Consider the following 26,214-nt stretch of genomic DNA (forward strand, 5'->3'; position numbering starts at 1 on the left):
GAAACAGTCAAGAATTCTTAGGCCCGATTTATACAACGTTTAATTGAAAAAGCATGGTTTTGTTTCAAAAAGGTGAAAATGATCTGCAGGCAATGAGTTGGTGCTGTTGGTTGTTTTTGTAATGAAACCACACACACATGCCCACACAGAACAATACGTTATAAACATTAACAATGACGAGTACACAGACGTTCGTATGGACAGACGACCAAGTCGGATTGTTATTCCAGCGACTGTCAACTATAAAACTGTCAAGTCCTAGGAGAAAATGGACTGGGAGTCACTCTGGAAGCTGAGCTGGAGACTGAATTGTGAGCAGGCAGGCCAGTTCTTGATTGGCTTGATTGGCTAGACGCCAGGTTCAGAGGAGGGAGTGGAGGCAGAGAAGGAGGAACAGCAGAGGGAGGGTGGCCAGCCAAACAGACAGAAAGAGACAGAAAACACTTGTGGACATGGGAAAACACCAGAAATAAGAGGGAAGAGGGAGACTGCCGATACCAAACAGCTACAGATGGTGTGTACATCATGTCCATCCTAATGAGTGTGATTGAATGAGTTGTTTGGGTGGCGAAGGAGTAATCCTCATCTGATGCAAGAGACGTTATTTTCCAAAGTGACAAAGTTGTTACACTCGAGATATGGTCACTGTCTTGCATCTATAAGGTTCCTGGTTTTTCTTTCTGTACCTTTCTCATAAGTGGAAAATGATCTATGAAAATATTTGACAGAAAAACAAAGATGAAAAACTGCTAAATGAGGTAAAATGGCCAAAACATTCAGAACAGCTTTTAGGAAAATAAATGAAAGTTGCAAGAAAGCAAAGTAAAAATGAGACAGATAAAAAAAGGGAGACATACAAAAGGAAAAAAATTTTACTTTTTTTTTTTCTTTTAAAATAAAGAGAAAATTGGTGGGATAGCCAAAAGTGCACCGACATTAGGAGACACAGAGCAGCTGCCAGGGCGAAAGAGTTTCAGAGGCTAAAATAGCCAAGATGTATGAAATGGCTAAAGCAGGGAAATCCATGGAGAAAAAAACCTTTAATAATAGCAACAACAGCTAAAAATGTAATAAAATATATCTAAATTGAAGCTGTGACACTTTTGACGCAATTTTTGTTTTTTCTTCATTTCGGAGCACTGACATGTTTTGAGGCTTCAGACAAATTTTATTTTGAATTGTGAAAACGGCTCCTCTCTTCATTGAAGTTGCAGACCTCAGGCATATGCTCGAATATCATGATTCCAAAACTGTGGTACTACTTGTGGTACGCCAGCTCCCTCTAATAGTACGTGGGGACAAGCCATAAATATATATATATTTTTTTTTTATAATATTTATTTGAAAATATATCAAATTATCAAAATAGTACAAAGCTTATAATGGAGAAATATATGTCAAATATATGACATTTATATTTAAAATAATAATATAGGGAATAATTCCATATATAATACGGTAAGTCTCCACTACATGTGTTCTGGTATATTATATTATATTATATTATATTATATTATGTTATATTATATTATATTATATTATATCATATTATATTATATTGCAGTAGAATGACATCAGAATAATTGTTTTGTTTAGTTTTTTCTTGTATTTATATCAAAAGAATACTTAATATAGGCTAACTGGACATAACATACAGAACATGCCTTACCACAGAAGTGGGTGGGGCCTCGTTATTGACATTGTGACTGACAGAAGTAGGAGAAAAATACTTGTTTACTTTGAAGAGTTTTATTTGGAGCTGCTTTGGTGAAACGGTTTCACTTTATAACAGTCGTGAGCATAAAGCTTTGTGAACGCAGAGCTACAACTACTGAAATCATAAAGAACTATCGACCCAAGTATATGCAAACACAATATACAACCACAAAAATAATCATCACGACTATAATCACAGAGATTTCTCCCTCTGGTCCGAACGTGTCAATAAACTGTTTACGACTGTTCTCATGCACACAATCACAACTCGTTGTACAAAAGTCAGATACAAAAGCTTCATAGCCCAAAGAGACTGCAGTCAAAAAAAAGGCCACAATATACATCAGAAATACACATTTAGACATCAGATACTGCACACAACGTCAATGTTTCCACACTTCCTGGTGGAGTCGCTGTGAACATGCAGAGGAAGTTCCCAGAATGCACGTCTGCCTCCAGCTTTCTGCTGTATGTGAAAATCGTTCAGATCACAACTGATAAAGGTAATTTCAGTATTTCAGAGCTTTCAGAGTGACTGTTGTCGGCTCTATCATCATCCCCACACACGAGGATAATCGACTAGCTGTGAGCGAATCAGACCTCTCTTATTTGTTATGTTCAGGAGAACATTTTGATTTCTATTCAAACAGTTATTGATTTGTTGCCGTGGCGATATAAAGAAATGAGATGTTTGGAAAAGACGCTACTTTTTCCTTCTTCAACTTTAAGTCAACTGTTTCCCGTTGTTGTCGTCTCACGGGAATCGAAACACGTGCTCTCTGGGTAGAAGTCGTGCACCCACTGTAGTATGCGATGTTCCGTCTTCCCGGGCCTGATGAAAACAGACACGAGCCGTTCAGCTGATTCACGTTGTTGTCGTGATGCTTGATTCACGCTGTTCGAAAAAAATACATTTTATTTGGTCTCCAACAAACATCGATGAAACTCATTGAACTATTTAACGCCACTTCAGTCTCGAGCGTGCAGTGGGAAATATTCACTTTGTTTTTATAAAAGCTGTGGAAACAGTGTGCTCATGAAGGACTGATTCAAAGATTCTCGATCTTGACGCTTGAAGTAAAAAGCTACAGATGCACTTTTAGCAAACCGTCGTTTGAATGCAAAAAAAACCCCAAAGTAATTACGAGTCTTGGAAAATAACTACAAGCACGTGTTCTCATGCTGCCATTTCAAGTTTACAACTCAAAGAGTGAGAGAAAAGGAAAGATTCAAGATAGAAATGTTCAGTTCGCCTCTTTCATCCACACGGGGTGAAAACAGCTACGACACCCGACACCGACACGCTTCTGTCTTTGCATCCAAAGTTCCAGAAAATGAGAAGAGCAGCGAAGGCAACGCGGTGACGTGAAGTTCAGACTACCGAGCCGGTTTACCTTCAGGGTTAAAACGCTGCAGGCTGAGCCTTGTTGAAAGCACTTAGTGAAGACTTCGCCCAACGCCCTGGGACGCGCCGGCTTCAGCCTCAGGTAGTTTCAGTGACAATATCAGACATCAGATTTCAGGTTGGAGCCACACGACGAAGGTCAAAGGCGACAAGATGTGGCATTGTCGTGCTTCAGGTGCTTCAGGTGGAAGCTCGTTTGTTCTGTTCAGTCTGAGACGAACGTCTTCATCTCTGCCACCATCGTTGTGTCGGGCTCTGCGGGCTTAAAAGTCATAGTCCCATCCCGAGTTGTCGTCCGGTGGCGGCTCCTCCGAGTCTTCGGGGAAACTGTCGAAGTTACTGGTGTCGGTTGGAGAGGAGACCTGAACAGGACGACATGGAGGCAGAAGTCCAAGAAGTTCAACCTTCTTCTACTGTTTAAAGCTCAATTCAGAGCCACTTAAAAACACTGAACCAAACATGTTTGCAGGTTTTGACAAAATTAATCAGAAGAAAAATCTCAGCGTACGACCAAAAGTCTTTATCCAGACTGAGCCAATAATTCCTGAAGCCAAGAGGAACCTGAGGAAACCTGATAAGATCATTTTGGTGTTTTATTCTGACCAACCCAATTTTGGACCATAAAATCTGCAGCATTAACAATTAATACTGATGTGGTAGAAATTGATTTAGTATCATTTTCAATGGAAATTTCTTCCTGGACCTTAATATTTGCAGTAATTTCAAGGAATAACAGAATAGATAATATAATTTATACGGTTATCGGTCAAGTAAATACCTTAGCATGTCATTGCACAAACATTATTTTATATGGTAATTTCAGACCAATTTTCAAGTTACTTTCTTCAAGGGTGAAACCTACCATACTTACAGTGAAATTTAACCATAAAATCAATGGTATCAACACAATTCATTAGTGTACATGAAGAAATTGATGTACCGGAGTTCAGTGTTCTGGCAACCACAGTTGCTGGTATTTTACCAAACAAAAAACATTTCCTTTTTTTTTTTTTTTTTTTTTTTTACAGTGTGTGATGATAAAGCCTACAAAGTTGTGATATTTTCATGCTGTTGGTCACTCAAAGCTTGGATTTGTTCAATCAGATTTCACTGAGCTACATACTGGTAGCTCGTACAACTGGTTGTCTTCGTACTCACATTGGGGTTGATGGGTGGAGTCAAGGTTCCTTTCTTCAGACCCTCCCAGTTGAAACCTTCAAACCACCTGAACACAAACGGATTTATTCATTCTGGGAAACGGCAGCAGGCCAAACAAAACCGCCGTCAGAAGTTTGTCGACGTTCGGCTCACTTGTGCTTCTGGATGTCTTTGACTCCGTTCTTGAGGTTTCCCAGTCTCTCCGATGGATTGTCTCTGTTGGACGCCACAGTAACACGTTAACGTCCAGCCTGCGGGTGAAGACTGACATCCTGACAGACGGCGCCCCCTACCTGCAGAGCTTCTTGATGAGGTTGGCAGCGTTCTTGGTGATCTTCTTGGGGAACTCGATCATGTCGATGCCTCTCAGGATGACGTTGTAGGTCTTCATGGGATCTGGACCTGAGAACGGAGGACTGGAGGCACACAAAGAACCGCTTTAGGACTGAATCTGGACTCTGCTGAGCTCCGCCCACCTTCCTGAGTCGGTCCTCACCTGCCCGTCAGCAGCTCATACATCAGGATGCCCAGAGACCAGTAGTCCGCCGAAACATCGTGACCTTTGTTGAGGATGATCTCTGGAGCCACGTACTCGGGCGTCCCGCAGAACGTCCAGGTCTTCTTACAGCAACCGATCTTCTTCGCAAAACCAAAGTCCACCTGGAGGAGACAAAACGACAGGCCTGGTATTGTCCCCATCTCCATCCTGATGGATGAAGTTCAGGGTGAAAAGTGACGGGGGGGGGGCAGTTTGTACCAGCTTGGCGTATCCTCGGCTGTCCAGGATGAGGTTTTCAGGCTTCAGGTCTCTGTAGATGATGCCTTTGGCGTGTAGGTAGGCGAAGGCTTCTACCACACAGCCCGTGTAGAACCTTGTGGTCGAATCCTCAAATGAGCCCCTGAAAGCAGATCAGAGATCTGAAGGTGGCCCTCAGAGCCCAGGTGTCTTTTCCAGTGTTTTCTTTGCCCTGGCCCGAGTTTTGTGATATGTTAGAAGAAGAAGAGTACCTGTCTCTGAGGAGTGTCCACACCTCTCCTCCTAAACATGCCTCCATCAGCATGTAAAGATATTTACTGTCTTTAAACGTCCGATACAACCTGAATGAAAAACACAAAACAAGGAGTCATTAGTGTACCACTAAAATTACAAGAACACCACTGATCCAAAAAAGACGTTCAGACTCTTCTGGTTTGAGCCTGAGTTGCTCCCAAACCAGAAACAGAACTTCTATTCTAATATGAATAGAGGTTGTTTTTTTCGATAAAGATGATGAAGACGACGCCGACCTGACGATGAAGTCGCAGTGAGCCTCGGTCATGATGTGCTTCTCGGAGCGGATGTGCTCCTGCTGCCTCGTATCCACAATGTGACGTTTCTTCAGGATCTTCATGGCGAACGTTTTGGCCTCCTCGTTTTTTAGCTGCACCTGAAACGCCAAATCCACACATCAATCGGTTTAAAATGGTTAAACATGTCAAAATGAAGTCTCAGAGCGGGTTAAAATTGTTCAGTTTAGTTTTTTTTAATTAATAATGGTTAATAATATATATATATATATATATATATATATATATATATATATATATATATATATATATATATTATAGAAATAGTTAAAAACAATAGTTAAAAATGGTAGTTTAAACTTTTTTTTTGTTCTCCAGGTATTTTTCTGTATGTGATTGGTGGATTTCACGAGGTGTGTGTGTGTGTGTGTGTGTGTGTGTGTGTGTGTGTGTGTGTGTGTGTGTGTGGTCACATGATCACACTTGACTGCGTGACAGTGAGTCAGGAGGTCAGTCTGACATCAGTCGCTCTCTAAAAATACCCCACAGGACGGCCGGGACCCCCGCAGCCGGGACCCCCGCCTATTTAAGGGCAAACCCTCCACAGGGCTTCCCTTCTGACCTTCAGTACACCCTGGCCACGCCCACAGGATGGCAAGCCCCCTGCATTGACAGGCCCCACCCACTCCCGGCTGTTGACGTCATGCAAACGTTTCAACTGTTTATTGAAACTTTTAAATTATGAAAGGTTCTGAAGCGGATTTTCTGATGAAATTCAGTTTACATAAACATTAAAATGCACAAAATAAAAAAGAAAATGGTTCAGGAAACACAGAAAATACACACACACAAGCCTTAATCTGAACTATATCCAGGTCAAAAAAACTTTCAATCTGATTTCAAACCCATCTGAACCTGCTGTATAAGAACAGCTTTTGTTCTGTTCTTGTAAATAACTGACATGCTTCAGACGGCCTCTGAATCTGTTTCAGTGAAAATTGATTGTACCAGCTCAACCCGTCCGAAGCCTCCGACTCCCAGCGTGTCGATGATGTTGAAGTCGGTCAGCTTCAGGCTGGAGAAGAAGGCGTTCTCCGCTTCGTATCTTTAAAAAAAAAACAAAAAAAAAAAACAGATAAGGTGTCATTGAGCAAATAAACATTTCAAACTCATCAAAGTCCGAGGGTCAGCTGGAAACCGGTCCAGTCGTACCTGCAGCATTTCACCACGCGGAAAAAGGGGAACTTCTTGGAGGTTTGGATAGAGAAAGAGGTGATGGGGAAGGAGGAGGAGGAGGAGGAGGAAGGAGGAGTGGAGGGGATGCTGGTGAGACGCTCCCGCTGCCGCCTCACAGGGACGTTAAACAGCTCCCTCATATCCAAACTTTACCCGGCCACACCGGCCTGAAGCGTTTGGTCCAGGAACAAGTCGACCGGTCGAGTTACTGAAGGCCGACTCCTTCAAAACATCCAAACTCCTCAGGAGAAGGTTCGGCAGAGCGTTCGTAAGAGAAGCGTCTGAAAGGAGGAGCTCCGTGTTGGGTTCACATGGTGTGGGCCGGTGCGGTGGTGCAGGATTGGGGGTCTCGGCGTGAACTGGTACTGGCGGTAAGGTGAGGCTGCCAGATCCTCCGGATAATCCAGATCCTCCAGCTCTGTGTGCTTGAAGGTCAGACAGGAGAGACCAGGTCCTTCTGTGTCCACGCAGGAAGCGTCTGGATCTGATTGACTTTCCGCACTAAAGGAGGTCCAGAGGAGGGAAACCCGCGGGAGGTAAGTCCTGTTCTCCTCAGGAGCTCCACGACTGCTCTGGCCACATCCCGCATGGTGAAATACCAACCCAGAGGTCGACCCGGATGATGGCGGCTCTATTTTTGGCAGGTGCAAACATTGCTGAGAGGTTGAGCCCATAAACGCAGCGCGGTTATTTAACAGGGAGTCAAGAGGCTGAAGGACACTCTGTCCTGACCTGGAAGCCACCGGACACCACGAGGGCGGCTCTCACGATCCCACCACTGACCGTTTAACATTTACAGCGTTCCTGTCGCCTTCACACGGTCTCCACTTGAGCTGCGGACTTAAGTCAGATCGAAAATGTACGTAAAATGTGCCTGAAAACGTGTAAATCTGAAACCGGGTCTGAAACTGATCTGAAGCAGGTGTGGAACAGTTGTGAAAGAAGGTGTGAAATAAGTGTGGAACAGATTTCAAACCAGATGTTGAAACGGGTGTGATAACAGGTGTGATAACAGATCTGATAACAGGTGTGAAACCAATTTAAATATGAACATGAGAGCAATCCAAAATGAGTCGAAAGTTAGAGGAAAACACCAATAACAAGCGTGACTCTACTTTTTAACTTATTTCAAACTGACTCCAAGTGCGCGCAAGGTTGAATTCAATTTCTCACAATAAAATGTTCACAATGTTTATTATTATTGACTTTAATTAATCATTTTTCAGGATTTTTGCGGGAAGTAACAATGCTATCAACATGATTTACTTTGGATGAGATCATTCTACTTTTGTTTCAGTGTGTAAGAATTAAAAACTGTTCACATGCAATCCTGAATCCACAAAAACTGACTGAGTATACACTTTTCTTACATTTTCAGATTAAAGGTTACAGGAGGAGATGCATCCAGAATACTACCAGGAGGGAGAATCGTTCACATGTAAACTGAATTTAATGTTGGAAAACGTCATTTTATCTCTACTTGTACATGTTTGAAGGAAATGTGAGGAAAATAAACAGAAGTGACACAAAACAGTCCGGGTGTGAATAGGATTACTCTCACTTCACACTGTAATGTCATCAACTGTTTCATATCGAAACTGTGATTCTCAAACTGGTTCAAAACTAGCTTCAGGATATTAACCTCATTTCAAATTGGCTTTACACTGATATCAAACGGACAGTAACTGGTTTAAAACTAGTTTTAAACTGACATTAAATTAGTTTTAAACGGTTTTCACTTTGATATCAAATTGCTTGAAAACTAGTTTCAAACTGGATTTACACTGATATCAAACTGGTTCAGGCCAATATTAAACTGGATTGAAGCTGGCTCTGATATCAAATTGGTTTCACACTGGTATTAAACTGGTTTGAAACTGTTTTTAGGCTGTTTTCAAACGGATATTAAACTGGTTTGACACTGACATTAAACTTGTTTCCACTCCTCTCTCTCCTCCTCCTCGCCCTTCCTCCTTCTCCTCCGCCTCCTTTCCTGGAAGCTGGGCTCTTCTGGTGTTTCATTCTAAAATTAGTGTGCGATGGTGAGCAGGGGATTAACTGCTCGATTCCTGCAGCTCAACAACACTTTGACCCTGAAGTAACATGAAGGGTATGATGGGAAATATTATATCAGATCATATCATATCATATCATATCATATCATATCATATCATATCATATCATATTATATTATTATTATAATACTCTGTGTGAGTTGTGCTGAATGTGTTCAATCCACAAGGAGTCTAAATTAAACAAGTTTTACATTTCAATAATGGTCCATAACAAAGTAAACACGATTCACACTTAAAATAATGAACATTTTAACATTTTATATTCTTTTTTGCTTTATTTTCATGACATTTGAGTGAATAAAATTTAATTTAAAGAAGTGAAACATGAGAAGATCAACACAAACATGTTTACTGTTTACTGTAGCTATGGCTGTGAGTGACAGCTCAACACCTGGTGTGTCATATGACACACTTCAGTGGGCCAGTTACTTGATAGTGTGTGTGTGTGTGTGTGTGTGTGTGTGTGTGTGTGTGTGTGTGTGTGTGTGTGTGTGTGTGTGTGTGTGTGTGTGTGTGTGTGTGTCTGTGTGTGTGTGTGTGTGTGTCTGTGTGTCTGTGTGTTTGACTCACTTGGCTTTCAGTTCTGCGTCCTCGTAGCCTTTATTTGAGACGTCGTCTAGTCCACCAATCAGATGCTTGAATGAGCTGAGAGGAAGTAAGAAGCAGCCAATCAGAACACGGCTTTTACAAACTATAGTTTTTCTTTCTCTGTGGTGCCTTCAGTGTGTGTGTGTGTGTGTGTGTGTGTGTGTGTGTGTGTGTGTGTGTGTGTGTGTGTGTGTGTGTGTGTGCAGTCTAGGGCCAGCAGAGGGCAGCAGCAGCTTTAAATAAACATACTGAGCTGTCACATTTGAATATGCTTACTCTCTGTCGATGACCAGACAAGTGACCGTGCCAGCAGCAACCACGTTAGCTGTCCTCACATCCTCCCTGTGGGGACACACACACACACACACACACACACACACACACACACACACACACACACACACACACACACACACACATACATGTAGAGCCACCCTGGGACCCTTGCTTAGCACTCACTTTATTTGGAACATTTTAAAAGCTTTCAGGTCGCTTAAACTCTCACGTTTGACGCTTGTATGAAGACAGTTTCATTTTTTCCGTCTGAATAGCGACAACACTCAAGCTTCATCTTTTTCCTCAAGTGTGACAAACACGACCCAAACACTCATCAGCGGCGCTCCACGGAGGGCAGAACATGGAATCGCACTTCAAACCCAATAACTGTGCATCACATGAACTCAGATCTGAACAGACAAGATGGTTTTCCTGTCACAAGAGGCCCGTGCAAGGTCATGTGCGTCTGAGTTCTTAGCGTTTGCCTTCACATGTTTTTAGCGTGTGACATGTGAAGCCTCTCCACTCTGTTTGTCAGGGTGTATTTTTCTGTTTCTTTTCTAAAAGAAAATTGTATGACGTGGAGGCAGCAGTGGTTCAAATGGTGGAGTGGATCACAAGTTCAATTACCATCTGTGCACACACTCATGTCGAAGTGAACACTGCCGGTGCTTCTCGTGGAAGTTTTGCAACCACAGATGGAATCTGAAGGATGTTAGCATTCAAAGGGAAGGAAAGATTTCTATCATCACCTGGCTGTGGACAACAAAGGAAAAGTCGAAACAAGGAGGTACCACCTGCTGGGTGAGGGTGGGACTGCCGAATGGTCGTTCAGGCCAAAGACCGAAAGCTCTCGATAACAACCATCAGGACAATGAACAGATTACAGGTTGGAGAAATGTTGGTTTCATGAGGTCACATGATCTTACCCCTGTAGCGCTCTCTCTCCAAACCAGTCCCCCCTGCCGAGCTCCCTCAGGAGTACTGTCTCGTGATTGGCCGAGTCGCCCTGGGTGACGTTGACCTGCGGGGATTGGAGGTAAGTATCGATGATCAAGATGAGCCGCCAGATTGAAGAACGAGAGGAAGACCGACCTGCCCCTTGCTGATGATGAAGAAGGTGTCTCCTCTGGCCCCCTGTCGGATGATGTAGTCGCCGTCCTCATAATGAGTCTGAACACAGAACAAAGTCTCTCACTCCACCACCGAAGACAAGTGAAGACGCACCTGATGGCTAGGATGGACTCACCTCCTCCATCACATCCGCCAGCTTACTGAGAGTTTCCTCAGAGAGGCCCTGGAACGAGGGAACACTGCACGCGCGCGCACACACACACACACACACACACACACACACACACACACACACACACACACACACACACACACACACACACACACACACACACACACACACACACACACGCACACGCACATTATACCATCAAGTTGTTTCTCCTTCATTGAATATGTTTCTTAGAATTCTGTTGAGGAACAAAGTTCAATCATGTGCAAAGAAAAACACCTATCAACAAGACTTACAGTGAGGAAACTCATCATATACCAGTCCAAAAACAAGGTTTTGAAAGTTTTGATGTAGTTCAAAACCACTTCATAAATCAGTCCAATAGCAACCAAACCAGTTCAAAACCAGGTCCAAACTGGTCCACGATCAGGGCGTGGGTGTGTGTTCAGACCCCAGCCGTGTGGCATTCACTGACAGTAGGAAAATACAGACGTGTTGTACACTGAGACTAAGCTCGGTGGTCTTGTCACCTCTTTAGGAAGTCCATGTACTCGGCGTGTTTGATGAGTCCGGTTCTCATCATGATGGTCTGGAAGCACTGACGGTCAATGGCCCACAGCTTCACCTGGACAAGAGCTACACACACACACACACACACACACACACACACACACACACACACACACACACACACACACACACACACACACAAAATATAAACTTAAAGTAAGAAAGTCCCAATGCTCACACTGAGACGGTTGCTACGGTTACAAGACATCCACCTGAAGTTGCAGTTACCGTGGAGACACCCAGACTCCTAAATTCCTTCACAGGGATGAGCCGAGATATACAGAGCAGTCATACACATTATTACAAAGTACTAGCCAGTATTACACTGAACTAAAGTGTAAAGCACAGCCTTTCACAGTACTAAACATTATTACAGATACTACACAGTATTATACACTACTGCATGGTACTAAGAATTACAACACCATTCTAATAGTAGAACACAATATTAGATACCACATAGAGGTACACATTAATATTCAATTCTAAACAGTACTACAGAGTATTCTGCAATACTATGCAGTAATACACTGTACTACACAATAATTCCCAGATCTAGATGGTACCACACAGTACTGAACGGTACTACACCATACTACACATAACCTAAACTAAATTGGTTGGTGTTGTTTTAGTTTTGTGTCATTGTTGTTGTGACCAATCTAAAGTGTTTAGTGTTGTTGTGTTGTTGTTGTTGTTGTTGTTGTTGTGGTGGTGGTGGTGTTACTGCTCTAACCGGAGTATCGGGTATTGTAATTTTGTTGTTGATGTTGTGACGTCATCAGCTTGAGGGTGCTGTTTGTTGCTTGCTGTGTTGCTGGCAAACAGATCAATAAGTAACGTGTCATTAGCACGCTGCAGCTGTGTGGATGACTCCGACCGCTCCAGCTGCAGCTCCTCGTTACCGTGGCGATAACGAGAAAACGGAAACTAATCCTCTCCAACTAAAAGAAAGATGATTGGCTGGAACGGAGGCTGCTGCCTGGCAACGCTGCTGAGTGACGACTGTACCAGGAAGTCCAAATAAAAAAGTGTGTGTGTGTGTGTGTGTGTGTGTGTGTGTGTGTGTGTGTGTGTGTGTGTGTGTGTGTGTGTGTGTGTGTGTGTGTGTGTGTGTGTGTGTGTGTGTGTGTGTGTGTGTGTGTACTCACTCCTGACTGTAGCTGTGCGCGTACAGTTGTAGAGGATTGCAAGCTCTCCAAACACTCTTCCTGGTCCCATGGTGCACAGCTTCATCCCCTCTTTTGTCACCTCCACCTTCCCCTCTACGACACACACACACACACACACACACACACACACACACACACACACACACACACACACACACACACACACACAGAGTTGGTTGCAGTTCCCTGAGTTTCAGCGTGTGTTTGGCCTTTAGACGTTGACATTTTAAAGTGTCGTCAATGAAGACAGATTCAAACTGCAGGACGGACAAAATGTCACACAGATCACAAAACACACCTCCATTACACGCAGAGATCAATCACGTCTGTTACAGATCAACCTATTGTACAACCAATCACAACAACACACCCAGAGAGGCCGTCAATCAGTTTGACACATTTTATTTGCAGCTGAGGAAAGTTTAGCAAGGAGGAAATCAATTATGATCGGGTTTAGCGCAGCAGTAGCAGCAGGCTTCGCAGCGGTTTGGGGTTCAGTCAGTGGCGGATTTTGCTCTGGGCGAAGTGGGCAACTGTCCAGGGGGTGTTCGCCCAGGACGGAAAAAACAGCCAGGGTTCAGTGTCTTGCCCAACGACACTTCAGCATGCAGGCAGGTGGAGGTGAGAATCGAAACTGCAACCTTCTGATTGGAAGACAGCCGCTCCACAAACCGAGCCATGCCACTGGGTTTAGGAGAGCAGAAGTAGTAGGTTTAGCGGAGCAGCTAGTAGACTTAGCTGAGCATGCGCAGCAGGTTTAGCGGAGCGTGAGCAGAGAGTGTATTAAAGTATGTTTCAAAGATGCTTTCAAGCTTTTCGGGAAGAAATGTGTTTATGTGTTTCTTTTCAAATCTTACTGTTTACAACTCCAAACATTATGAGGTTTGTCATATTGGAACGACTGAACATTAGAAAATAAAGTCATTTGTTTAAAATAATCTTTACATGCAGATCCATTTAACTTGCTGAACCTGTCAATTTATATTGCAATACATTTTACACTCTGTTCTGCACCACACATTTGTGGAACAGCTGTGAGCAGCTTAGCGGAACATTGTAGCTTCTTGACATTTTCTACACTGTTAACTCGAACGTAAATCAACAGTTTGCTCTGTAAATTCAGCCTCACATCATCCGCTCGCTGTGTGTGACGGCGCCACCTGCGGGTCACACGTGGACCGAACACACAGGAGTCATTATGTTTCAGGATTTAGAGCAGCAGTTTGTTTCTACTGATGTTTACAGTCACATAGAAACAACCAGAGATATCATTATCATCATTACACACTACACACACACACACACACACACACACGCACACACACACACACACGCACACACACACACACCAGATGGTGGGGATCATTATGCCGAATGGTGAGATAAACACAAACAGGATCTGCTGTTGTGATTGCAGATTGGAATGATCATTAACTTCATCAAACACACACACACACACACACACACACACACACACACACACACACACACACACACACACACACACACACACACACAGTGGCTGAAAGCAGAACCAAAAGAAGAACTGATAAGAGCGATATGAGGTTTTACTCTGAACCATCAGCAGGAAGAGGAGGCTCAGGGGTCTTTCACATTCGGATAGTCCGGGACTCGAGCTCGGTTCACTTGGGAATGAGAGGAGCCGAGTATTTTCATACCCCCTGGCGTGTTCACATTCCCCTGTTTGATCCGGACCAGACTTCTCTTCAGGCAAAAACCTTTTAATTTTGGCGGCGTGAACACGCCCACCAACTCTGAACCGAATCTAACAAGCAATCTTTGGTCCCCTTGAAATGCTCGGTCTTGGTTCATTTGTTAACTATCTTTCTAGCAGGAGGGGTGAGAGGATGTGACATAGTGCGCAATGCATTCTGGGTAGTAAACAAACAACGTGAACCACGCAAATCTGAAAAAGCAGACGCAGAAAGAAAAAGTTGGAAAATATCTCACGGGCAGACGTGGAGAGGTGAGGAAGACGTAAAGACAAAGACGTAGTGAGAAAGATGCTCATTGATATCTGGTCTGAAGACTACATATCGTGGTTGTTTGTGGCTACCCAATAGCCATGACCTAATTAGCCTCGCCACCACGGCGGGACTTCCGCTTTCAGTCCGGACCGATCAAGGAGCCATGTTTCTTCTTTACGTCCTCTCTGGTCAGTGTTTGTTTCGAGTGACAGCGCCCCCAAACCAGCAGCTGTTGCAATTGCTTGACATTTTACTGGCGGTTTGATCGGGTCTCATAAGTGAATGCGTACTTATTTATTCAGTTTTTTCAGGGTAGAAATGAGCACATCTGTCTCCCTCTAGTGGTGGAAGTAAAGATGACAGCAGCAAAGGAAGTGGACAGAAATATAAAGAGGTCAGGGTGCAGGATGGAATTAAGAGCAGGAGTTTCTCCCAGGGGACCCATGTTCGATTCCTGTGGAACGCCAACAGGAAACATCGTTATTACAAATGAAGAAACATCTGATTAAACTAATCGAGTAATATGATGATGTTGTCAGTCAATCGTCCTTTATATCTTTACTTTTAAATATTATTTTTATTTACAGTTTGAAAACATTTACAATGAAATATAGAAGTGAAACCAATAGAACCTTCAGTAGGATTTTTAGTCTCTCTAAAACTAAAACTTGATGCCTTTCTTTCTAATGACATATTATTTGATTATTATTTAAGTCCCTCATCACTTTTTTGTGACATTTCATTCGTTTCTAATTCAAATTATTGGTGGAGAGTAATGAAGATTGTTGAGATTCTGCACATTGTATTAATTTGAAAGATTGTTTGAGTTTAACTGCCTATTTTTCTCTTCTGGATGTCTTTAATCTTAACAATGTTCATCTTCCTATTAACCACAGCTCTTTGATCTGTTGTTATTTCCTCCATTCTTTACTCTCTCTTCTTATTCCTTCTTTTGCACACACATCTTCTTTCTTTCTCTCTCTTATGTTCAGATGTTTCTGTCTATTCATTCCAATGTCTCTCCTCTTTTTTCTCCTCCTCCACCTTCTTATCCATCTCTTCCTCGTCCCCGTCATCCTCCCCCTCTGGTTTTTTGGTCTTTTTTTAAAAATAAAAAACCTGTAAAATTTCCCAAAAATTCACAAACTGTGAAATTACCGAAACCCGTTACCATGACAACCACATTCACCAGAGAGGTGTGTGTGTGTGTGTGTGTGTGTGTGTGTGTGTGTGTGTGTGTGTGTGTGTGTGTGTGTGTGTGTGTGTGTGTGTGTGTGTGTGTGTGTGTGTGTGTGTTTGGCTCATTAATCCTCTGTTTGGCCAAAGAAACAGATGCACCAGCTCTTCTCATTATGGACAAAACACACACACACACACACACACACACACACACACACACACACACACACACACACACACACACACACACACACACACACACACACACACACACACACACACACACACACACACACACACACACACATTGATATATGATATATATATATATTTATCTATCTAGATAGAAATGTTCTTTTTAGAAATTACTGCCTGTCATTATGTGTAAACGTATTCTCTGAAGTTTTCTCAGGAAATTGAAAATTTCCAAATACATTCCATCTGTTCCACTACACTTTAGTCCTCACTGATCCCTGGACACACTCTCTCTCTCTTTCTCGCTCTGTCTCTCTCTCTCTCTTTCTCTCTCTCTCTTAGTAACACAGAGGAGTTACTAAATAGGAGAGCGAGAGCAGGTTAAAGCGACTGAGTCTTTTAGCTCTTTTTGTTTTTTGCTTGCTTTCTGCTGTTTGTATCTTCTCTCTGCCCGGTGAAAACTTGAGTCGTGTTGCCAACATTTCAAAGCAGCAGGTGGTTTCACTGGTCGTTAAAGGTGTTCAGACTGAGCGCTGCTGCCCTTTTATTAAAAAACACACAAAGACGCCCGCCCGTGTTCGTGTCTTCCTCATTAGCAGAGCGTCTGTGTGGGCAGCCGGAAGCTTTAAAGTTACACTGTTAGACACGAGACAGCAGACATGATGCAACAAGTACAGAAACTAAGAAAACATTTTAATTTAGCCTTAAGATAATGAGTGTTACTCTGTGTCAGTTTCACACTTGCAACTGCAGCGTTGCACCGTTTCCTGAAGATTCCCCACAGACGGAAGACTTTTACAGAGTAGACAGAGGTGACGTACACTCCAGCTAAATCGTGGTTATCTTACCAGGCTAACACACATACACATTGTTAAAGATGCTATTAGCCGGTTAGCATGTTAGCATGTGACTGACCCCTACATCCCTGTGTGGGCGTGTGTATTGACTGAAGAACTTTGAAGATATTCAGCAGTATTCAGTGGGAGGATCAGGCTGCTTATATAACACGCAAACCTCACACATACATATATACACATGCACTGTTACCACGGCGACGTATTGTAATTTCTCTTTAAAGGTGACTGCGAAACTGTTTAATATCTCTGCTTCAGACCCTCCGCAGCTCCTCACCTTCCATTACGAACACCAGCGAGCCCACGTCGCCCTCTCTGATGATGCAGGCGTCTTTCCCATAATCCACAGGGTACATGCAGTCCACAATCTCCTGGATCTGAGACAGCTCCAGGTTCTTCATGAAGTCGTTGTCCAGGATGGCGTCCTTTATCAGCTCCTTCGATCTGCCAAGAGGAAACACAGCAGCTCAGAGGGATGCACATGTCCTTGCAAAACAACTTTGACTGAGAACTTAAGGAGTTAGTGTTAATGTTAGCATTAGCTACTGGCCAGGAGAGGACAAAGTCTGACTGTATCTCCTTATCAACAAATAAGTCACATGTATTTGTACAAGGGATAAAATTAAAAAGTGAAGAGATCTTGGCGTTAGTTCCCCAGGAACTCCAAACAGTTCTGGCTTCGTGAAAAGACCACATCAAAAGACCACATTGTGACGGAGCATGAAGTGAGGCTGATGTTTCAAGGTGTGAACACCAAGAAAGCTGCAGGACCTGATTATATAACAGGCCGTCTCCTGAAAACCTGTGCCAACCAGCTTCCACCGGTGATCACGGAAATATTCAACCTCTCGCTCTCCCAGTGCATCATCCCCAGGTGTTGTAAACAGTCTGTCATTGTTCATGTGCTCAGGAAGGCCAAGCCCAGCTGCCTTAATGACTGCCAGCCCATTGCTCTTACCTCTGTAGGGATGAAATGTTTTGAAAGACTAGTCAAAAACTTCATCACCTCCTCACTACCTGCCTCCCTGGATCCCCTGCAGTTTGCATACCTGCCAACAGGAGCACAGACGACGCCATCAACCACCTGCTCCACTCAGCCCTGGCCCACCTGGACATTAGGAAGGGGAATTATGTGTGAATGCTGTTTGTGGACTTCAGGTCAGCTTTCAACACCGTAATCTCCTCGGGACAGGTCACTCAGCTGCAAGGCATCGGACTCACCTCCTCCCTGTACAGGTGGGTCTAAAGCTTTCTGACCTGCAGACAACAGGTGGTTCGAGTGGGAAATCACCTGTCCCCCTCATTCACCTTAACATCGGTGTCCCCCAGGGCTGTGTGCTGAGCCCTCTGCTGTATTCACGTTACACTTATGTCTGTGAGACCACATCAGACTCTAACACCAGCTTCAGGTGTGCTGATGACACAGCAGTTGTGGGTTTAATCTTCACTGAGTACCTGATGGAGTTCATCCACCTGGAGGACTGGTGCAGAGACAACAGCATCCTCCTCCTCCATCAAAATCACGGAGCTGATTGTGGATTACAGCAAGAAGCAGCAGGGGGCATACCACCCACTCAGGATTAGTGGGACCGAGCTGGAGAGAGTGGAGTACCTGGGTGTCAACATCACACAGGACCTGACATGGTCCTGTCACATCAACACTCTGGTGAAAAAGCTCAACGGCGTCTCTTCCACCTCAGACACCGGAGACTTTAAACTCCCTCTCAAGGTGCTCAGAAACTTTTACACCTGCACCATTGAGAGTGTTTTGGCTGGAGGATCATCCCCTGGATGGGCAGCAGCACCCAGCAGGACTTCCTGGCCCTGAGGAGGGTGGACCGCTCAGCGGAGCACCATCAGAACTGCCCTCCCCAACCTGCAGGACATTTACAACAAATGATGTAGGTTAAAGGCCAGGAAGATTCTGCATGAGCCCACCCACCCCAGTCACAGACTCTTCTCTCTGCTGCCAGCAGGACGGCGCTACCGCTGCCTGAAGGCAAACACAGAAAATGAGGAGGAGCTTCTTCCCACAAGCTGTCCGCCTGCTGAATCGAGAAAAATAGGCTCGACAATTTGCCTTGTATATACGGTTTATTTGCACTATTGACACGGGTCTACCTATATTTATCTATTTATCTTTTATCGGTTTAATGGTGAGCATGTGCAGCTGTAATGAGTGGTCTCTGTCCTCTTTGTGAGTGATTGCACTGCATTTGATGCTGGTTGTGTGCGAGACCCTGAGGGTGTGTGACAGTGATTTTATCTACAGACTCACAGATAAACTGAACGTTTCCGACCTCAGGTGAACCACAGAAACCTGACGAGCATCTCAAAGCAAACAGATGTGGATAAACTGAGGGAGTTGATTTATTTGTGATCTTCAGCAGCAAAGAGAAGGACAGAGACACACTCTCCTCACGCCATCTTGCTACTACTTTCCACAAACACCTCATTTATTTCAGAGATCCAGCTGGCCGCTCTTTCTGACCTTTTTAAACCTGTCCCTCCTCCTGTCCACGTCTTGCTCTTCCCTCAACACAATGTTTTGTTTTGTAGTGTTGTTAGTTCAGTTCGTGTTTAGTTTTCCTCTTGAATGCATCTTTTTGCTATAGGAACATATGAGATTCATTTCTGTTTTGTTGTGGTCTTACAGCCGGGCCATAACAAAGTGGGACCTTGTCCAAATTTGTCTTTGATTTGGGCTTTATGAAGGGAGTTAACAAATTTTACTGTATTCAATTCTACCTAATCTACTTCCAGCAAATCACTGATACACCTGAATTGTTGCCAGTTGTACTCTGCAATGATTGGTTGATGTGGTGAAGGGGCAGAGCTTGAGCTACAGAAGCTAAATTCAGTAAAATGACCTTGTTTTGTTACAGTACACCGTCCTAAATCCCGAAGGAAATGTATGTAAATTTAAAAATTGGATGAGAGGAATCAAAGTGTTTTTGGGCACAAAAGTTAAATAGTATAAAAATAACGGAGGCAAAAGTCGTCATCAGATAGATGAATTTGACCAATCTGTACAAACTGGAATGTATACGGTACAATGTGTAGGAGACCAAGTGTCGATCCCTGGGGAACTCCACAGCTCAATTTAGCCAATAAAGGCACTAAACCGTTCAGATAAAAAACTAAATGCAGAAGCACAGCTTCAATAACCAAAACTTTTTCCACAGAGGTCCATAAAAATCCACTCTGTAATTTATGCAAACATTCAATTAGAGATAATAGAGGACCCAGAGCTCATCCCTGAGAAACTCCTAACCTCATTTTAGTCGTTACCAGTGAGGAATACAACATAGAAAGACAATTTCCCGAAGCTGATGGAGGATTTTAAGTCTGTTGATGAACCTGCTCTTCAGCTCACAGGCTCTCAGAAGCCTATTCACGCTGTAGTACAGGGTGTTACTACTTGTTTTTCACAAACTTTCAAAGAAACTTTTCTCCATAAAAACATGTTTAGAGAGCTTTCTGAAGTTTCCGCTGGAGGAACCGCAGGTGCTTTTAACACAGACATTTTAAGGGTGGATAGTGTGAACTGCTGTCTGTTTGACTGAGGCATCTTGGGAAATGTAGAACGGAAGAAGCGTTTTATCTGAACAGGAGCTGAAACGAGCGTCATGATGACCATTTAACTTTACTGCAAGACGATAAAGGAGGAGGAGGAGGAGGAGGAGGGGGAAGCAGGCAAAAACCCTTGATTTTATTTCTCTTCAGTTTAAAATCCTTCAGAGCTCAAACAAATGTACATAAATAATGATTTAAAAAACAAAAATGTAAATGAAGATGATAAATGAATAGAAACAATAACAAACATAGACAATGAGAACAAGATAAAGAAAATAGAAATAGAGACCGACGACTTTTGCAAACATACACTGAGGAGCGTGTCTGATGTGCAGAGGCAAGTCGTTCCATAGTGGCTGTCAGAGAAACAACTCACTCTGTGAGCTCAGACTCGATACCATAAGACTCCAACACTAATTCTCCCTTCCTACCGGCTGAGTCAGCTTTTAACAATAATACTACAACATATTTTACCAACATGTTTTGAATAACAATGACAGAATGAGGAGGAGCTTCTTCCCTCAGGTTGTCCGCCTGCTGAACCTAGGAAAATAGACCCGACAATTCGCCTTGTATAGATTGTGTACTTGCACTATTTACATCGGTCTACCTATATTTATCTATATTTATCTTTTAGCTTTCATGTGCCTTGATTTCCTTTATTATTATCAATAATGTCATATAGTGTGCAATTTTCTTTATTTGTGTTCTAAATTTTTATTTTGTATATTTTTATTCTTCTATCCACTGAAACTGTTGTTATACTCAAAGGATATCACTGCACAACACTATGTGTAATTGTTGTGTGTGATAAATATAGGACTTGATTTGACTAGATATGATTTAATAACATGTTTAGATAACCTATTTTATAAACATGTTTGCTTAATGTGTTTTGATTACATGTTTTGATTACGTGTTTAAAGAAAGATGAGTTCATGTTTTAGGCCAAGTTTGCACAGCAATGTTTTCAAGTAAAAATGGAAAACTTTCGTTACGTATTGGATGTTCGTTTACCTAAAAACGCAACTTTTTGAAAACAGGTAGTTTCATAGTTGCCAGTCATCGTAATAACAATCCTACTCCGTCATCTATCCATATGAATTGTTAATATTTATATATTTATATATATATTTGCTGCGTACGTGTGGCTTCATTACAAAATCAAACAACAGCGCCAACTTGTGGTCCAACATGCTAACAACATTATTTTCATTGTTTCTGCTGTAGACAGAGATCATTTTCAAAGCGTTGTGGAGTAAACCCGAACATTTTCTGAAACAAAAATGAAGCGTTTTCACTTGGAACGTTGTCATGTAAACGGCCTCAATATCCAATCATCATTAGCAGGAAACTTGACCGTGTCACACTGTTTCAAAGTAAAAGCCTTTGTCTCTACTGGTCATTAGCTCGTCTGCTTGTGAAGCTTCAGTGCAGACAGCAGGAGAGCTGCTGGGTGTTTTCAGCCCACACGCTCTCCACTGTAATACTCTCTGTTTTAAAATAACACACACACACACACACACACACACACACACACACACACACACACACACACACACACACACACACACACACACACACACACACAGAGCTGACAGGGTTTCATTTACCATCCCACCACCTCTCACTGTCAGCGTCCTGCAGCTCTGTGTGTGTGTGTGTGTGTGTGTGTGTGTGTGTGTATGTGCGTGCGTGCGTGCGTGTGTGTGTGTGTGTGTGTGTGTGTGTGTGTGTGTGTGGGAGGACCACACAGATTATAAACCAACACACTGGTTGTTATCGCTCCCACAGATTTCCACACAAAGACATTTTCTATTTTACGGAGCTCAGAGAGACTGAAACCATGAAGCTGCTACAGAAATACACAACTGCTACGTAACCAACCACAAATACACAACATAAGAAGAACACAACACGACAGATTGATGCTCTTTAATGTGACTGCTGACATTTGGACATGTCACCAGCACAGAGTGACACATCAGTCAAGCACTAATCACATAAATATCACCAACAAAAACCATCCAAACTGAAACCACACGTCTAGAAATGATCATCATAGATATAACGATGATGTTTTAGCTCCTTTAGCTCCAATGCTAACTCTTTTTCACTTCTTGTCTCAGTTTGTGATTTGAAGTTCTGCGGCTTGTATTTCTCAGTAATCGATTTTGAAACATTTCTTGACTCTTTGCTATTACGAGTGACTCTCAACTATAAAACCACCAAGTCCCAGGAGAATATGGACTGGGAGTCATGACACTCTGGAGGCAAACATTATTATCCTCATTCTACTCGCACATGTGCAGAAGAACTATTTACTACGACCGTGGTGTGCATGTGCAGTTGTGGTGTTTCAGAAAAGTAGGTTTTCCCTGTTTACACAGAGACGGCGTAAGATTGTTTTCGAATAGTTGTATTTTGTTGTCGTGGGAAAGGACCCCCAAAACAACACTTTCCCATTTTCACTTGAAAACGTGTAAACAGGTGGGCATAGGCGCACTATGTGATGTTACTTCTATACTTCACTTGAGCAGAGTTCGCCCAGAGGTTAGAGAAGCGGAGTGTCGCTGGTTTGATTCCCACAGCCGACGGGTCATCACCACGGCTCACTGAGCCAGACCCTTCGCCACCACAGGCTCCCTGAGTGACATTCTGTGGCTGCCCACCGGTGGGTCAACTTAGTAAAGAAAGGGGATTAATGACGTCACTTAACATTGGTGGACTACATGCTCCACATCGAGCTGCAGAAGCTACTGCTGCTATTTGGTTTAATAAGGTGAAATGTCAGATTTGTCAATTTCTCAGATTTTGCTCTGTGTCTTCTTCTCTGGCTTTGGTGTATCACTGTGGCAGAGTTACAGTGTCACCTATAGGCCTGGCATGTGTACTACATTGTTCAGAGTGGTTTTCATGGTGTCACGTGAACGCAGATGTTGACCGCGTGGACGGAAACTTTTTGGGGGCTGCTGCCAATATTACTGTCACCACTAGAAGGCGACGTAGCTCCACCCCTCTGCGGCAGGAGGTGTAGGTGGGCCTGCTCCACCGTATCTATGGTTCAGCACGTTTTGTTTGGACGGAGTGCGTCCGGCTGTGCAGAGATCAGTCAGACTCTCTGAGGAGCACCAATAAAACCTGCAGGTGGTGGAAGAAGAGCTTTAATCAGGCGTGACGCAACCCCTCAGTGTTTCAGAGGCAGAGTGCCGTCCCAGCGCAGACTTCAGTGACTCATCTCACTCTGATTGTGTTAAAATGAGGGCAGCGATGTGAGAACGCCGACCGCTGAAAGCTGATGACGAGCCCAGAGGAAGCACCTGAAGGAGAGAGGCTGCTCCTCCTCATCCTCCTGCTCCTCTTCCTCCTACTGCTGCTGCTCCTCCTTTACTTGTGACCGTACTGATAACTGTAACTGTACTGTATGTGTAACAGTACCTGTAACTTTACCCATACCTACATATAATGTCCCTGTACCTGCATTTGTAACTAGACCTGTCACTGTACCTGTAGGTCCTACTGTAAGTGTACTGTAATCATTACTGTATGTGTAACTTAAGCCTTACCTGGCTTTACCTGAACCGTTATGTGTAATTATAACTGTAAAGACGTAACTTTCCAGATGTAATTCTAACTGTGGCTGTGAAGATGTATTTCTACCTGTAACTTCTGCCTCATAGAGTTCAGTGATTATCTTTCTGATAATTGTGTCCTTCAGTGTAAACACGTTGTATTTAAGTAAAAGTATATGTTGGTCATTAGAAATCAGGAAGTTTGCAGGTACAAATCAAAACTCAAAGTGTGTGTGTGCAGAGACCTGCAAAAGTCTTTTTTGTTGGTCATTGTGTGTTTACACACTATTTTATTTTGAGTTCGTCTGCTCTTGTACCCTCAGTCTTGACTTACAGGCTAAGCTTTTTTTAGGCACCGCCTTCATGTTAATCACTGACCTACTATGCTGAAACTCATTGTTATGGAGGCTGTTTAGCCAAGGAGACTCAGACCAGACTAAAAGGCACGTCGTCTGACATGAAACAGCCTGCCAAGCTACGGAAAAAAGGGCAAATAAAACCTGCAGTGACAGACAATCCTTAGTCTCTGTATCAGAGAAAAAGGTGCGAGTAAAAAACACAACTATGACAATAACTACAATTGGTTTTTAGCGCGGTGGTGTACGTACTCTGGGCTCTTGGGGTAGAAGGGCAGCGTGACGTGGCTCAGCTGGCTGATGTCGCAGGCAGTGGGCTCAGCAGAGATGGCCTGCCTCTTGCTGCGGTGCTGGTCCGGCTGCAGGCCCAGGCTCTGCTGCTGGGCCTGGACCTGCTGGGCCGTGGCGGGCCGGATCACCGAGCGGTACTTGTCCAGCTCGTTCTGCAGCCGCTGGATCAGCTCATCCTTCTGGTCCAGCTCCAGCTCCAGCTCGTCGATCAGGGCGTCGCGCTGCCGCAGCTCCTCAATCTTCTCCTGCAGGGCGTACTGGAGGTCCCGGAGGGTCCCCATCGCTGCTGTGGTGGCTCTACAGGAGCTGCAAGGACAAGCTGCTCCTGTTGTTTCCAGACCTCCTCCAGATGGCCAGACTATCTCCAAGTTTCTAACTCTTCAGGTCGTTTCACCGCTGCACCTGGACGTCTGTCTTCTGAGAATTTCTGCCGTGTTTGAGTTCTTTATGGGGTCCTGCTGGTCCCTGGAGGCTTTGAGGTCTTCTACAGTCCACTATCATCTCCCACCGCGAGTCAGGATCCTGCAGATACTCTGTGGCATCAAGGCAGACTCACCAGACCCCTATCAGTCCCTCAGAGCTCCTCAGGATCTTACCGATCCTCTCCAGGTGATTCAAAAATTCTTCAGGGATCTGGAGGACTCAAAGAACCTCCCTCTAAAATCCATGTTTCTGAAAGGATCCTCCAGAATTCATTGAGTTCTTCCAAAATCTCTCGAGAATCTCTGATTCCCTAAAAGTTTTAAAATCTTTCTAATTTGTTCGTGGATATTTGAAGTTCTTTTCCGCTCCTGATTCATGGATTTCCCATGTTCCCAGTTCTTCGAGAGAACATTAGACTCAGCTTGTGGATTTTATTAAAATGATTTATTTTCAGATTTAATGAAGGAACAAAGATCAGCTTCACCTTCAGATCCAGAATGTCAGTGGGGCTTAAATCCTCCTGACAGATCATGGAGGCTTGTCTGAGGAAGATCAGAAGTCTGTGCAGATCTTCTGGATGAATGTCTGATCTGATTCATGAAGGAAGTAGAAGAAGAAGAAAAAGAAACCGTCAGCAGTTTGGAGAATTAAAAAAAAGTCCGAGTAATAAAGTTGAAAGTCAGAGGAGGAAAGAAGAAACTACGGAGATCGTGAAGAAGAAAAACGGAGCGCGCAGAGTCCGTCCGCAGGATCCGAAAACCTGCGAACCTGCACCGAATCAGCGCGCTCCGACCGACCGAGAGTCCGACCGGAGGAGGAGGAAGAGGAGGAGAAGGTGGAGGAGGAGGAGGAGGAGGAGGCGCTGCAGACCCCGCGGAGATGAGTCTGATGAGCCGGGATCTGCGCTGTAATCACCTCCATTAGTTTAACTCGTTTAACGCGGAGCAGCAGGAGGTCTGATGGAGGAAGAGGAAGAGGAGGAAGAGGAAGAGGAGGAAGAGGAGGAGGAAGAGGAGGAGGAAGAGCAGGCTGCCCCGAGATGAGCCAAACT

The 26,214-nt window shown here is 43.7% G+C and overlaps 1 protein-coding gene across 4 annotated transcripts; it reads right to left on the minus strand.

Annotated features, from left to right (window-relative positions):
- Nucleotides 1–1,736: 1,736 nt before the first annotated feature.
- LOC308123366 (cGMP-dependent protein kinase 1-like) lies at nt 1,737–25,021 on the minus strand (the record flags this gene model as incomplete). Of its 4 annotated transcripts, XM_080485812.1 has the most annotated exons (18): nt 1,737–3,483; nt 4,280–4,346; nt 4,433–4,495; nt 4,573–4,695; nt 4,776–4,939; nt 5,037–5,178; nt 5,288–5,377; nt 5,567–5,706; nt 6,575–6,671; nt 9,448–9,522; nt 9,742–9,807; nt 10,671–10,765; nt 10,837–10,914; nt 10,991–11,054; nt 11,518–11,623; nt 12,709–12,822; nt 17,223–17,389; nt 24,702–25,021. In XM_080485812.1, 18 exons carry the CDS (start codon nt 25,019–25,021, stop codon nt 3,385–3,387), a joined length of 2,070 nt encoding a protein of 689 aa, XP_080341938.1. In that variant the 3' UTR covers nt 1,737–3,384. The 4 variants fall into 4 exon arrangements, 2 of the variants coding, with proteins under 2 accessions (XP_080341938.1, XP_080341939.1); XR_013936208.1 differs by lacking the exons at nt 9,448–9,522; nt 9,742–9,807; nt 10,671–10,765; ... (4 more) ...; nt 17,223–17,389; nt 24,702–25,021 and adding an exon at nt 6,779–7,391 and having other exon boundaries at nt 1,737–2,548; nt 3,111–3,483; XR_013936209.1 differs by lacking the exons at nt 9,448–9,522; nt 9,742–9,807; nt 10,671–10,765; ... (4 more) ...; nt 17,223–17,389; nt 24,702–25,021 and adding an exon at nt 6,779–7,391 and having other exon boundaries at nt 1,737–2,611; nt 3,111–3,483.
- Nucleotides 25,022–26,214: the final 1,193 nt, after the last annotated feature.

The sequence above is a fragment of the Lipophrys pholis genome, assembly GCF_963383615.2.
Source record: "Lipophrys pholis genome assembly, chromosome: 1".
In the NCBI taxonomy this organism is placed as follows: domain Eukaryota; kingdom Metazoa; phylum Chordata; class Actinopteri; order Blenniiformes; family Blenniidae; genus Lipophrys; species Lipophrys pholis.